We start from the raw sequence: 16,409 nt of genomic DNA on the forward strand, positions 1-16,409 counted from the left end.
CATTTTCCTTCCAAAGCCCAAGGTTTTGGTTTTGCAAATTTTTTTAGTCATCCCCATGATATAATTGATCACTGTGGCCTGTCACTTTTCTCTACTAGTCATTGATATTTCTTCCTCCTTCAACTGAAATGGCCTGGTTTTTATATATTTTTGTCTTTTTGTATATTTTTGTCTAATCTTTTTTTCTCAAATTAAGATTGACTTACAGGCTTTTTTAGGGAGTTAAGAGACATGTTCAGCACACTTCAATTGAATACTTGAAATTTGTTTGAAATTGACTCTTCATTTCAGAGTTATGGTACTTTAAAATAACTTTTTGATAAGTAATATACTGATAGACCATCTTTGTACATGGTTGTCTTGAATGGGGAAGGTCTTGCGTTCAACCTCCAGCCAAGTCACACCAAAGTCCAAATAGTCTTTGTCTCTGTGCTAAGCATGCAGCATTTAGACAATAACAGTTTACTGACTTGACATAAAACTGATTTTTGGATATGACTTAGAACTGCTGAAAAATAGGAGGCTGTGCCGAACCAAATTTGTATATAAAAAATTTTGACCAGTCAGTGCACTGTTATTGTCTTTATACTGCAACTCAATTTTAAGCAAAAAATCATATTTTAAGCAAGAAAAACAGTGTTTTTTATCCTAGGGTATGACATCCTGGCAACTTTATGTAACATTTATGACGTCACAACCGAAAAGTTATATTCAGTCAGTGACTGTTCAACACTTGTAAATATACAGCCAATATATTTTGAGCAGTCAAAGTATGTTGACTGTATATTTACAGGTGATATATAAATACGAATCGGCCAATAAGTAACCTGAGTTAACCAAAACTGATGTAAAAGGACTTCAAATAGTGTCTGGTTTAGACAGGTTACTGGATTACTCTGGGTCTGGTATAGATAGGTTACTGGATTATTCAGTGTCTGATTTAGACAACTTTTGCTTCCTATTATTTTGCAGGGCAATGTGACATTATGGAAGCCATCAGATACAGCTATTCTATCTAACTACTTAGTCTGGCAGATATACAGAGAAGCAGGACTACCAGCCGGGATCATTAACTTTGTCCCTGCCGACGGTCCTGTATTTGGAGATGTTATTACAAGTTCTAAACATCTGGCAGGAATCAACTTTACAGGCAGTGTTAAGTAAGGGTTACTTCCTGTCATTAGAATAACTGATTTGTTCAAGGTGTCATATTTTTTCTTTCTTCTTTTTTCTACCCTGAACATGACTTTTTATGATCAGCTTGGCAGGTGTTTCTAAAAAGCAGAGGATGCTTACCCGACCGGTGCACCTTGTTCATACTCCCAGTTTTTAGTGGAGTCCAAGTTCTTCATTTACTTTTGCTGCTTTGTATGCATTATTTTGATTATTTATGTTCTTTGTTTTGTGTGTCTGTTTTCCATGTCTGGTCTTTGTCCCTGGATTACATTTTGATTTCCGCTGGGATGTTGGTTCCTAGATTACTCTTTAAGAGAAGTGAAAAAAATTTAAGTGCAAGTTTTTTGTAAAAATCAGAATAATACATGTCAAAACCCCACCCTTCTGATGCTGTAATACCACTCAAGAATGCTTTCATTATTTGAAAAGACCATTGTTTGATCTCTGCATCATTGGATTTGCTCAGACATCTTTCAATAGAATCTTAGAAAATGAGGTTTTTGACAGAGTTATCTGCCTTTGAATGTTCATTTTCAGTGCATTTCAATGAGATTGTAACTCAATTGTCCAGCATGAGATGGAAAATATTGTCTTATTTCCTTGATTCTGATGGTTCTACTAGTCAAATTAAACATTCAAAATGATGGGTTTTTCATATTAAGTTTCACCTACTGCCTGATTCTTACAAGGACTGACACATAACTATTATATCTGTTCACTAATAACTGTGGTTAGCTTTTTTCTATAAAAACTGTTGATCAGAGTTTAATCAAATTTTATAGGGTTGTTTATAATTGAATATATATATATTTAGCAAATAGCTCGTGATGCTGTGGGTTACATTTGGTAAGGTAGAGGTCAGTAGGTGGCTTAAAAAATAACTTGCACAGAAGCATAGCTGCAATTCATTGAATTTCTGTAGGCAACCAACCACCCCATATATTGGCATTAATTTGACCTAAAATTATCATGAACTATTTGCTATATTATACTTTTTTAAATGAATTGTACTTGTTTTTTGTGTTCAAGAAAAGAGAAAAACATACTCTTCTTAAATTATCATGTAATTTCCTACCGGTCCATACAATGTTATATGGACCAGCAGATATATCTAAGAAAGTAAACGAAGATATTTTATCATATCCCCTTCTTTACTTGTTCTCAGATTTTTATGCCCCCGCAACGATAAGTTGAGGGGCATATTGTTTTACCCCTGTCCGTCCGTCTGTAATTCCATCCGTAATTCTGTCCGTCCTTTAAGTTTTCCAAATTTTTTTTAGAAATCCTTGGAAGATATTGAACTGATTTTTTGTATGTGAGTCTTTCATGATTAGTTACAGATCATGTTTAAGTTTCGTTCTGCTACACTGAGTTTTATTAAAATTATGGGCACTGGACTTAAAAAATTGCATGGAAATAACAGTTTTCCGCACTTTTTTTGTAAACCCAATTGCATGGAAATAACAGTTTTCCGCACTTTTTTTGTAAACCCTTGAAGATATTGATCTGATTTTTTGTATGTGAGTCTGTCATGATTAGTTACAGAATGAGTTAAAGTTTCGTTCCACTACGCGAGTTTTACCAAAAATATGGGACTTAAAAAATTTCATGGAAAAAACAGTTTTCTGCACTTTTTTGTAAACCCTTGAAGATATTGAACTGCTTTTTTAGTATGTGAGTCTGTCATGATTAGTTACAAATCAAGTATAAGTTTCATTCTTCTACGCTGAGTTTTACCAAAATAATGGGCCCTGCACTTTAAAAATTGTATTGAAATAATAGTTTTTCGCTTTTTTCTTTGTAAATGCTTGAAGATACTTGACTTGTTTTTGGTATGTGAGTCTGTCATGATTAGTTACAGGTTGAGTTTAAGTTTCGTTCAGCTATGCTGAGTTTTACTCAAAACCACATGCAGGGGCATCATTTGTGTCTCACAGACACAATAACACATTTGACAAAGTGCTTTTTACAATTATGAGTTATGATATAGCTGAATAAAGGTTTAATGTGGGGGCTTCACTTTATCTAGTTCTTAATTGTATTATTAAGTGCAAGTGTTTGTAAGAATCAATCAAAATTGGAAAAATCAGAAACATGCATGTCAAAACCTCACTGATCTGATAATGTAACATCACTCAATAATACTTTCAATATTTGAAAGGCTATTATTTGGTCTCTCCTTCACTGGATTGGCGGAAAATGTTTTTTGACAGAGTTATCTGCCCTTGAAGTGTTCATTTTCAGTGCATTTTAAAGAAATGGACCAGCAAGATATGAAAAATCTTGGCCGTTTTCCTTGCCTCTGATGGTAAAAATAGTCAAATTACACTCTCAAAATGATGGGTTTTTTCATACCATGTTTCACTGACTGCCTGATTTTTACAGGGACTGACACTTAATTTGTTTCTACCTTTACCTGTCCATTTGTAAGGAAAAGTAAGTTTTTATATATGACCAAAGGCTAGGGTCAGTGTTCGATATGACATTTCAATATGAAACTATGCCAATGTCTTCAAATTTGAATAAAAGTTATGTCTAACCAATATTTTACAGAACATTCCAGACTTTGTGGAAACTTGTAGCAAACAATTTAGAAAACTTCCGTACATATCCAAGATTAATTGGAGGTAAGTATTTCTCATTAGGAAATATAATGTTCCATGAAACAATGTTCCTGGTTTTAGAATTTTCTTCTTGTTTTGTCTGTACACAAATGTTTGATTTTAAGCACAATATCACATTATTAACTTCTTAAATTTACAATGTGTTTGTTGTTTCTACCTTGAAGATGAGGATCAGATGTTGTGTCTGTCTGTGCCTTCCTCTTATGTGAAGATGATGATCAGGTGTTGTGTCTGTCGGTGTGTCCATCTTCCACCTATCTTGTTAGCACAATTGCTCCTACACATCTTGATTTATTTTAACTAAACTTTATAAGGTTGTGAAGTATCATGTGTAGATAAACTTGATGGATGATAATAACTGCCAAATCCCTGGAAGGGGAAATAAATCCTACAAAGGATTTTATATGTTCACATCTTACACACTGGGGTTGTTATCTCTTTGCAAATTAACCATATCAGTTCTTGTTATATATTGTATGTCTTGTTTTCAGAATGTGGTGGTAAAAATTTCCATTTTGTTCACACGTCAGCTGATTTACAGAGCATAGTCAATGGCACTGTAAGATCAGCATTTGAATATCAGGGTCAGAAATGTTCCGCTTGTTCTCGATTATACATTCCACAATCAATGTGGCCTGAGGTCAAGTCCAAAATGGTAGACATTCATAAGAAAATAAAGGTTGGATCTCCAATGGATAAAGAGACATTTGTATCAGCTGTGATAGATGATAAGGTACTGATTTTATAGGTATTATAGAGCAGTGAGGGTTTATTTGTTTTCATTGGCAGCTTATTTTAGCTTTTCTGCTGTAAATCCAAAAAAGGGAAATACTGGTTTTTTTACTATGCTTATTCCAGATTCACAGAAAATGCTTAATTAAAACATGTAGAAAGGTTTAATACTAATAGTTTCCTTGTTGATGTAAAGGATTAGACATCATGGTCATGAATTGTATGCTTTCATATTAAACTACAATGTGTTAGTTTTGTATTAGACTTTAAAAAAATCAAAATAGATGCTTTCCTTTAAAGCTAAAAGAAAAAAAAATGTATAATTTTAAGGCTCAGATTTTCTTTTCCTTTTAATGAACTTAACTTTTTCAAATAATACTTCTAATTCTATTTCTGTGGTGTACTTACTTCCCATTTTGCCAGATTTCTTTTCGTTGATAGTCTCCTGTAATCCTGACTTTTGCTTAGTGTTATTGTTTGCTTTTAATTTCCTCCATACCTTGATGAAATTTTCCCAATTTGTTCAAAAAGTGGTTATAAAAAATAATCCCATATGAGATTTTCCAATTGGTAGTCGAAGGGTAGGATATGCTGTTTTTGTTCTAAATTACACTGATCAATTGTAAATGACTAATCTTTTTCGTGACATCATCTTTAAAAGTAATTATTTTCAGTACAAATCCAAGGATTTGTATGAATATACAAAATTTCCCAATTTGAAAAATGATGCATATTTTTCTCAAAAAAAAGAATGAGGTAGTTTTGAAAAAGGCTAACAATATCACTTTTAATAAATTGCATCCAAGTCTGATTTTGGAAAGGGAAGATACAATTTCTTTTCACAAATTAGAATTGTTTAATACAGGCTTTCGACAGAATAAAGAGTTATGTAGACCATGCCAAGTCATCACCTAATCTGAAGATTATAGCTGGAGGAAACTGTGATAGTAGGTAAGGAACATCATGTGTGCATCAATAAATAAATTAACCTTTCAGCCCTCTTCTTAAAAAAGATGTTCCCCGAAACACTGCTCTTTTTCTTTGAGTAATTCTCTAATTGTGTCAAAACACAGTTGATCTGTTAAAGGATGTATATTTTGATGGGCTGTCACTCTCTGTCTGTCTGTCTGTCCATCCGTCCATACATCACACTGTAACTCAAAAACTCATTGAGGGATTTTAATGAAATTTTGTATCTATGTCATTTTATTTCCCTAATGTGCTTTGTGTTTGAATTAGTCATTAATGGAATTGGCATAATGTAGAAAGACCATGCTGAAGCTTAACAAATTTGCATTTTGAAAAAGCTAACTGATGCTTCTATATCTTAATAGATTTTGAAGTTATTTTATTATAGTGGTTTTCAAAAATCTTGTCTTTGAAAAAAACGTAATGCATGTAGGTCAAATAGAAGTTGCCCCTGGGGAGTAATTATTACCTCCTAGTTTTTTACTCCCTCTGTCAAACAATATCATGCCCTAATTTGGAGATAAAACATCTGACAAATTAAATTGGCAGTGTTTTTGCTCTCAGATTTGAAATGAGCTGTAAAACATTGATCCTCATTTAAAAATTGAAATATTATAATAGTCTTATAATTTTTTTTCAGTAAAGGATATTTTGTTGAACCCACCATAGTAGAAACTACAGATCCAACAGACAAAATTATGCATGAGGTAAAAATGAAGGGTTTAAGTACTACTCCAGCTAAGATTCATGCAAAATGTGATTCATGGGTAAAAAATCTACATATTTTTATTTTTGATATTACGTTTGAATTGCCACAGTAAACAGAAATTAAAATTCAGATTTTTCTATAACCTGTGTTCTTTGGAGATAAAAATTATATAGAATGTATTGTAGATTTCAAAATTAAGGAAGATAACGCTGTAAATGACATCAAATGCAATAGAATATACTGTATTTTCAATGTTTATTATCTCCTAAGAGAAGGCAGATTTGAATGAATAATTACACATTTCATAGTATAAACCCATAAATCAACTTGATTACAAAAATAAAAATATGTAGCCTTTTTTGGAGTGTATCACATTTTTCAGATTTCTTTTAGATTGCTACTTAAATACAAAGCTGTTATATGATTTATATTGAAAGAGGAAGTTTCGATTTCAGGTCAGAAAGCTATAATACAAACCAGCATACCTCATAACCTTTTCACATTGTGCGGTAGACTCCCACATTTGAGCTCTGTCTCCTGCTAAGAGAGTGAGTGTGAGGCTCAAAAATCCTACTTTAAAAGTTTTCTCACACATTATAAAGCTGCCATTTAAAATTTTTAAAAATCCCCCACCGAAAGCCCATTTAAGATGGACAAGTGCAGACACATTCCGTGAAATGTGCTTCCTTCCACAGTATATATCCTTTGAATAAAATTATTGTGACAGTTTCCACTTCCATCTTTTATGTTTCTATAAAAAAAAACATTTTATAGTTTTAGTGCAAAAAAGTTTGTCAAGCAAATTCACTCATGTACTGACTTGTAGAAGTGAAGAAGTATGAATTCGTGGATACCAATTTTCGTGGTTTAGGGAAGAAACAACCGTTTGTGGGTTCTTAAATTTGTGGTTTTAAGGTTTTCAGTATACACATCAATTGAAATTTCCTTTTCGTTTGGAACCAAATTTTGTGGTTTGACCTACCTACAAAAAACCATGAATATTGATACCCCACGAACAATAGTACTTTTACAGTAATGGGAGTTCTGACAGAAAATCTTGTTTGTCATTAAATAAAAAGAAACAGTAATATCCAAAGCACCTTTGTCTGCAATTATTTTTTCTTCTTGAAGAAAGAATTTCAATATCTTTTTTTTATATTTTTTAGGAGATATTTGGTCCAGTAGTAGCAGTCTACCCCTATCCAGATGAGAAGTACCGAGAACTTGCTGAATCCGTTGCTAAAGACTCACCTTATGCTTTGACTGGAGCTATATTTGCTAAGGATGAGTGAGTATACTTTAATAGTCTTTTCACTTCAGTGTCGGTCCCTGTGAGAATCAGGCGGTGGGTGAAATATGGTATAAAAAAAAAACACTGTTTTGAAAGTTTAATTTGACTATTTGCGACATCAGAATCAAGGAAAAAAAGACAAGATTTTCCATATTGAATAATAATTTCATTGAAATGCACTGAAAATGAACATTTCAAGGGCAAATAACTCATTCTATTGGAAAAATCTGAGGCAGAATAATGTTATGTGGGATAAGTTCATTGTAATGACATCGTAATGGTGCCATAATTATACATCAGAACTCTTTATGTTTTCTTATTTGTGATGAATTTAAGTCTCCAAATTTACAATTAAATCTTTTTACACTTTTCAATTAATTTTCATTTCTACACAGGTTTCATTGGATGATTTTGTATTTGCATATCACTTTTCAAAAATTTCAACTAGCTTTCTGAAATGTTATATTTTAGAAGTTAAGACAATATTAAGTAAATTTGGACTTCATTATTTTACATTTTTGGGTCACAATAGCATCGTAGTATCAAATATTTTGTTGATACTCTACATACTAAATTAGAAGATGCCTAACATTTAAAAATTGAAAATTTTGACCTCTTTGTCATGTTCTAAACGTGTCAAAACTCTGGTTGTCGAAGTTTTAGATTTGCTTTGTGTATCTCATCAATCAATTTCAAATTTTCCTTCATTAGATGTAAGGAAGAAATGATTCATTACGATATTGATGTATCACGATACTTTTGGTCACGATATAATACAATACATTAGACTGAGGTTTGAATATGATGTAATACAGATCACAGGGATGATTTTCTTCTGTTTTTTAGCAGATTTCCTAATTTCAAGTAAGGATTTTACCATTAAGATTTTTTTTTACTTCCAATTTCACCAATTTCCACTTTGTTTGTTGACCTCATAAAATCATCTCTGAGGTCATAATATAACTTTTTTTTTTCAAACAATTGATGAAATTAAAATACAAACAGTAAATTAGAACTTGTCTTGTGAAGAAAAATCCATTAATCTTTGTTAAGATAAGATTTATGGATTCTAAGAATCAAACCTTGCTTTAACAAAATTCATCATTTTTAAATCTGTTGAATATTTGATATTACTAATGGAAGAAAATATGTAGAACAAGATGCTGTTGTGTATCGTATCAAAATACCGTATGGTGAGGTAGTTGTATCGTTGTAGCCCTAATTAGATATCAAACTGAAAGTCTCTTATTTTCAGGAATGTGAAGAATGAATTAACAGACATTTTCCGTGACAGTGCTGGTAACTTCTACATTAATGACAAATCAACGGGGTCTGTTGTAGGACAACAGCCATTTGGTGGCGCTAGATTATCTGGTAAGTTTATGCTAATGAGAGCAAAGGGTGATCAAGGGAACCAAGGCTCTAGCGGAAATCAAAAGAATGTAATCCAGGGACAAAGACCAGACATGAAAAACAGACACAAACAACAAAAAATTTACTCCTTAAATTGTGAAACTAAATCAAATTGTAATGAATGACTGTTACATTTTTTTTGGTCTATTTAAAATAACCTCAATGCCCGTGGTGCACACTTGATAATAATCTTCTGAACAGGTTATGTAGTGTGCATCACATGGTGAATTTCAGATTTTTCCGTTCTTTTGTGTCATAAGATTTTATTTGTACCAAAATAGGGTGATTGTCTGTTTTTGGACTATAACTCAAAAACTCTTGCAGTATTACCTATGAAACTCTGGTAAATTCTTTATAAATATCAATGACTTCCTTTCAGTTTTTGTAAATTCCTGATTTTTTAAAGTATTTAGAGTTATGGGACTTTGTTCTTGTAAAAAAGTGAAACTTCACAGCTTTCTAACTATAACTCAGTAGTGGTTGCAGCTATTTTCACGAAACTTTGGAAAATATTTTACTGCTATTGATTTTAGTTCAATTGTTATAAATTCATGAATTTCTGTTTTCAAAATTGTGGACTGTATTCTTAAAAGAGGTTATTTTCCATAATTGCACAATAACTTGAAAATGCATCAAACAATTATCATGAAACTTTGTTGAATTGTTTGTTTTTAATTAATAGAAGCTCCTTTTTGATTTACTATATATTTTGATTCAAATATTGAATCCCAATCAAAATTCAAAGCTGTAGCAAGCTTGGATTTTGTACCCATATTTGCCCCATCTGATCAGGGGGTATCTTGTGCTCCAGAAAGAAATTTATTTAATTATTTCCATTATAAACCAAAAACCCATCTACACCTAACATCTTGTGTAAAATTTATTTGGTTCATTTAAATTTCTTGAAATTTTATTCAGTATTTTAGTTTGAACAAAAAGCAAAATAGATAAATTTCAAAAAAATTTCTCCATATTTCAATGTTTCATGGGAATAATTTCAATTAACATATAGTAGCTTTATCAACAAAACTTTTAATCACAAAGAACCTTTGAGTTTGATATCAGAATATCACAAAATAAAACGTTTTGCTGATTTTTACAGAGTTAGTTCCCTTAGGTGTTCTGTACCTCCTTAATAGGGTATGTAAGTCTCATTCTGGTTTCCTTTTGTTTACCGGAATTTCCAACGTAAAGGCTAAAAACCACTAATTCCACTTCCCATAGGCTTCTATGCTAATTTCACAATATTCAATGGCTTCTCTGGACTTTACCTTAACTTTAACCTGCAGATGACTATATATCAGCATGATTCTACATATGTCAGCTCACAATCCTCAGAATGGCATGTGGGGTTAGCAGACTTGCAGTGCAGTACTGGTCACCGGAAGTGAAGTGTCTATAAATAGCATGGGAAATCCCAGTGTTTTCACAAGATAGGGGTATATTTAAAAATCATTATGGAGATTAGGCTTCACATCACAAGAAGCAAAATGCACCTATAAAATGTACAGAAATGTTTTTCCTTTCAGAAACTGTTTAAATTTTTTAAATAAGATGAGAACTTTTTTCACAGCACTATGAGGAACAGGGGTAATTTCTGCGTAGGACTATTTTTGCGTACGTTCCAAATGCTCATTGGTTGAATTGGTGGTCTGTAACCTAAAGAGTCACTTTTTGTCTTAGAAAAAATAAATAACTATACAGGTATCTTCCTACACACATACTGAATGCATTTGCAAAGTTTCAGTGAAATGTGACAAGCACTTTTTTAAATATTTGATTTTTAAATATAGGGTAACCAAGTTGTGCGAGCAAAAAAGTGAAAATATTCTACCATACTTAAATGCATTAAATATTTGCAAAGAACTTTTTCTGACTTTTCAAATAAAAAATATCAATCACAACTTGTTTTTTAACAATATTAATGAAGAAATAGTTTTAAAAGTAATCATTTTCTGAGAAATTGGTCTATTTTTAAAAATTTATTTCTGACATGCCTCCCCCTTTTTCTTGATCACATGTCAAAAATCCTAAATCTTTAAATTTTCACAAAAGGTGATATATTTGGCTTTAAATTTGTAAATACAGTGTTTTCTCATTAAAACATGACCAGTAAAGGGCACCTAAAGCAAAAAAAGTGCTCAATAATGGATTTTCCATGTTGCCATAGGGGAATGCTTATATGGCCTTAACCGCAGTAATGAAAGTGAGTTTTTCCTCATTTCTAACCTAATTTTTGCTCAAATCTACACAAAACTTGATTTCAAGTGCTTATTACTACCATATTTAGGTAAATATAGCCCTCAAAGTTTAATATTTGATATTTTTACTAAATTTTCTACACTTTTTACAAGATAGGACATAAAAATCAGCCAAAAAGACCAATTTTCCATAATTTGGACCTATAACTTAAAAAAATGCATATTTTGAAGGATTTTTGTAGTGTATTCCTCTCATGGCAAAGTTAACAAGATCTTCAAGTAGTTTAAAGCTATTTCAAGAAACTTTTCATTTTGCCATGGCTTCAGCTTAAGGCTAAAAACCACTAATTCCACTTCCCATAGGCTTCTATGATAATTTCACAATATTCAATGGCTTCTCTGGACTTTACCTTAACTTTAACCTACAGATGACTATATATCAGCATGATTCTACATATGTCAGCTCACAATCCTCAGAATGGCATGTGGGGTTAGCAGACTTGCAGTGCAGTACTGGTCACCGGAAGTGAAGGGTCTATAAATAGCATGGGAAATCACAGTGTTTTCACAAGATAGGGGTATATTTAAAAATCATTATGGAGATTAGGCTTCACATCACAAGAAGCAAAATGCACCTATAAAATGTACAGAAATGTTTTTCCTTTCAGAAACTGTTTAAATTTTTTAAATAAGATGAGAACTTTTTTCACAGCACTATGAGGAACAGGGGTAATTTCTGCGTAGGACTATTTTTGCGTACATTCCAAATGCTCATTGGTTGAATTGGTGGTCTGTAACCTAAAATGAATTTAAACTGAAGCTTGGTCTGCATTTAATTGTTTGCTTCCAGGTACTGCAAACGCTTTATAACAATGCAAAATCTTCTATTTTATGTTTTTTCTTAATACCTTTATCATGTAGAAATAGATATTTGTCATTTTATCGTTATTTTTTACACAAAAAGATGTTTTGCCCTTAACACTGAACTCAACGCTCTCTAAATTACTTATCTCCATGCTTTTGAATGGTAGACTAGGACCCATTCTTGTAAAATCACGGGGTCACATGACGAGACTTACCATATTTTCCAGACTATAAGTCAATGTGGTGTAAAAGTCGAAGTGCCAAAATTTGACCAAAATTGACGAAAAAAAACATAGATAAGTGTGCATTTATATCATACGTGTTGGGGGAGATCCGAGTTGAGCGGTTTGTTTTCAACAGCATATTATTCCAGCGATATTACTAAATGTAAGATTTCTGAATTCAATAAATATATGTATTTTTGTTAAAGTGTACTTTGTCTGCCACTTGAATTATTTTTATTGAATGGCATGTCAATGGTTCTGAAGCCATAGATCATCAGGAGTACGAAATTGTAAACATGTCAAACGCGTTGGCAGCCATGTGTGAAATAAGTGGGAAATTCGTTTGATGAATTGGTTATAATTACGAGCGGTAATTAGTAAACAATATTACCTGGTATTACGAAATACAGTAAAAAATAATTGTTACCTGCAAATTTGGTTGCAGTTAGCCGTTTAGATAATACTTTAATTGAATTATAATTTGAGCCATGTGTGAATGTGTTACGACATACTGTAAATGGGTATAAATTTGCATATTGAAGGACAGATAATTCCAAAACACTTGATAATGTTTTCCAAGTTAAAATAGAGTTTTGTTAAAGCGTCTACTAGAGTTTATTTATATATTTTAACGGTTTCAAAGTCCCAGAGTTTCTTATTAACATCATTGTATTCATTCATAAAAGGATAGCAGCAATGATCAATAATGTTCAAATTCAATGACTGGTTTCACTGTTTGAGTGATGGCTTTCGTTGATTGCAGTTTACCAAAAATTTTGAATTCAAAGCAATCGAAAGTGAACTTAACAAATCTAATGAAAAGCATTGTCGATGTACATTTTTCTTGAAAAGTCCTTAGGTAAGTCGAAGTGGACGATAAGTCAAGGCTGACACTTAGCTGAAGAAAAAATAATGACTTATAGTCTGGAAAATACGGTACATACCCTATTGGAGAAAGCTCCTGTAATAAAACAAAATGTAAAAGCTGGTTGCACTGTATATCATGGCTTTTTCATTCATTTACAGGAACCAATGACAAAGCAGGGGGAGCTAACTACCTATTGAGATTTGCTTCCATACAGTCTGTTAAGGAAACATTCAAACCTATCTCAAGCTGGGATTACCCTTCTATGAAATAAAACATAAGCTTCATATATGCCTATAGAACAATGTAATTGTGTATTGGGAGGACATCATTAGTTGTGTATTGGTTTATCTCTTTGAGTTGTGTATTGGGTGGAACTAGTTGATTGTGTATTGGATGGACCTCATTGATTTTGTAATGGGAATGATATTGTGATAATGAACAGGCCTGTACACAGGATTTTCCAAAAGGGGGGGGGGGTGTTAAACTCAATCAGCCGGAGGTTCTAGGGGACTTTAATAGTCAACAGTTGAATCAAGATGATGAGTTTGATAGTGCTTGTTGGTTTTCAAAGAGGGATGCAGTTGCATCCCCTGGAATCCTGTGTACTGTCCTGATGAATCAGTTGCTTGGTTCATTGCTTGTAACAATGCTTTTTTTAAGTTTAATTAAAATGAGGGTAGAATTAATTATTATAAAGACTTAAGTATATAGTACAAAGTGTTGATACAGGGTATAGTTACTTTGAATCTGAAGTGATTTAGTGATGATATTACTATACTATATATTTCAAAAGTTCAGATCATTTAAATTAAAATTTTAATCAGTGCAGATGAACTATTTTGTTATGGTTTCAAACTTCTGAAGTAATAGTAACTATATTTGTGCTTAAATGAAATTCATTGTGTTTTATGTTATTTTCTTTTTTTTTGAGGGGATTTTTTTGGGGGGATGGGTAGGGTGGGGTAGGAGTTGACTTTCTTCCATGATATTTATTGAGATTATATGATATATATAACATATAAGTTTTAATTTCATAACTATCACATGTCAGAGATTTACTCAAAGCATAATATAATATGGGATTTTTTTATATCTAAATGTTATCATAGTTACATATTATGCTGAGTCTTTCAATTTCTATATACCAAACCAGTAATCAAATATTGTGTATGCACTTTTTCTATCGCTGAGGCCATTGTTATTATTTTACAAGTTAGACTATACTTAAATTTAGGATTTTGTCCACTTACCCAACTCTACCTCTTGTCTTTGGTAGGTAGGTAGTTAATTTTTTCCCAAAGTTTGTCAGGTTATGAAAAATTATTAAGGAAGTTAAAGTGTTGCTTTGAAAATTAAAAAAAAAAAAAATTTCAGAGAACTGGAAGCCAATTTCAAACTTTAATGTTGTTAAAGATTTTAAAAATTCCACTGTACTGTACTTGACAGTATAAATGGTTTGAATTCTACGAATATTGTACTTGTTTGTGTCTCTTTAAGTACTGCTCCATCTAAGAATCAGGCAAAGTGTGTATAAGGTGTGGCACATGAAGAAACAATACAGAGAGATTTTATTGCATTATCCAATTGTTTATGCCTCATAACCTCAAGAAATTACTGTCAAAGTGTTTGTAAAGTTTGCCTTTTCACGATAGTGATAGGTCAAATTTAGTTGAAATGCATTATGGAAAAATGGCAGAAAAAATTTCTCTATCTTTTTCCTTATATAGGCTGTCAAAAACATAGCTGCATCACCAATGTTTTAGGATAAATTTAAATAGCTTTTCTGTTGTTTTCTAGATGTATTTAAATATATTTGAGACAAAAAGACCATATTGAGAAAAATGATATGCCAGTCATTGCCTGATTCTTACAAAGAATGGTACTTAAAAAGATGTCTGTTGTTGAAAAACATCTCTTTGTTTTATTAGTGTCCAAGCTTGGAGAGTTATTTTTAAAGAAATAGAAAACTATAGTTGCTTTAAGTATAAGTATTTGTAAGAATCAAGCAAAATGGGAAAAATCAGAAACATGCATGTCAAAATCCATATGAACCACATTGCAGTTTAGTATTTTTCAATGTCAACTTAATAATATAATATATTGCAAAGTTTCAAATCAGAGAGGGGGGCTGGCTACTCAGGTACACATTGAACAGACTGTGATCTGTATCTAAGCTTCAAAGCCATTGTCAGCACACTGTACAACAACTATTCTGATCATATTGATTAGTGTATGAAAAATCAATCATATTGGTAATATTTATCTTTTTAATGTTTTTTGTCCTTTTATTCTGACAATGATATTTTCATAATTGTATTTGTATTTAACATTGATAATATGAATCTCAATTGTTTTTTGTTTGTTTGTTTGTTTTTTTTTTTTGGCTCTATAGTCCTGTGTAGTACTTAGAAGTCAATTCCCTACTTGCGGAGCTCGGGATGCAGCCATATTTTATCCTGTTTTTGCAGAGTTACCTCCCGTAAGAGCAGGTATAATTTCGAAGTCTCTCTAATCGATGTTCAGATTCGGGTGTAGAAGAAAGAGGTAACTCGAATGAAAATGGAATCCCCAGCAGACAAATACAACGGTGTTTCTAAAATTTACAGGGTGTTTCATTTTGTTTTTAGGTTACGTAAGGATGATTTTCATTTATATCCCGGGTAAAGAAAATTTATGGCAGGGTCAGTAGAATTAGAAATTCCCCTTTGACTTTCGAGATTTTCTAAAGTATCGTTGATATCGGATGGAAAACCTTACATGTTCCAAATAGACACCTGCTCCAAAGGGAGATAAATGTTGACAAAATGTTGGTCCGCAAGTCGGGAATAGTTAGAGTCCTTATTTGATTTCACTGTGAGCAGAAACCATCTGACGTAGGAGGATACAAGTTTTTTGTCAAATCATACTATTGTTATAGTGAATAAGACAGTTCACTTCAGGAGATATAATGTTTTTTGTCTTTTAACTCATAAAATTACTTTGACCTGATGAACACCAGGTAGTTAATTAGAAAAATTGTCATGGAGACAGGGATTAATAGAAAATTTAAAACTTCATAGAAATTGTCCAGTTAACTACACTTAATCAGGTTATGGTCATTTAATCAAGAGAAGACAAATAATACTTCATGAATGTAACTATTTTACTGGCTATAAAATATTCACATATTCCTGAACACTACTTCTCCCAATGTACTGGTAATACTCCAAGATCTAAAATGCTACTTAATCAAAATATTACAATATGATATAATTTATAATCATATCTATTTTTTTCAGTTGTATTTCGAATAAAATCTGTTATCACATATTATATGGTGTTTGCTGGATAGTATTTTT

At 32.0% G+C, this 16,409-nt stretch overlaps 1 protein-coding gene across 3 annotated transcripts in view; it reads left to right on the top strand.

Annotated features, from left to right (window-relative positions):
- The window catches only part of LOC148602098 (delta-1-pyrroline-5-carboxylate dehydrogenase, mitochondrial-like), a 29,233-nt gene extending 12,850 nt beyond the window's left edge, over positions 1-16,383 (top strand). Inside the window, exons 8-16 of one of the 3 annotated variants that reach the window (XM_088554391.1) lie at positions 973-1,160; positions 3,730-3,803; positions 4,292-4,533; positions 5,398-5,483; positions 6,142-6,208; positions 7,377-7,498; positions 8,757-8,875; positions 10,017-10,054; positions 13,230-13,406. In XM_088554391.1, the coding sequence (XP_088410517.1) occupies positions 973-1,160; positions 3,730-3,803; positions 4,292-4,533; positions 5,398-5,483; positions 6,142-6,208; positions 7,377-7,498; positions 8,757-8,875; positions 10,017-10,054; positions 13,230-13,268 (975 nt within the window). In that variant the 3' untranslated portion in view covers positions 13,269-13,406. Of the gene's footprint in view, positions 1-972; positions 1,161-3,729; positions 3,804-4,291; positions 4,534-5,397; positions 5,484-6,141; positions 6,209-7,376; positions 7,499-8,756; positions 8,876-10,016; positions 10,055-10,203; positions 10,355-13,229 lie in introns of those variants that run through there. The other 2 variants (XM_088554390.1, XM_088554392.1) reach the window with 2 other exon arrangements.
- Positions 16,384-16,409: the final 26 nt, after the last annotated feature.

The sequence above is a fragment of the Perna viridis genome, chromosome 12, assembly GCF_037379345.1.
Source record: "Perna viridis isolate PV_CMFRI_1.1 ecotype Kerala chromosome 12, ASM3737934v1, whole genome shotgun sequence".
NCBI lineage: Eukaryota > Metazoa > Mollusca > Bivalvia > Mytilida > Mytilidae > Perna > Perna viridis.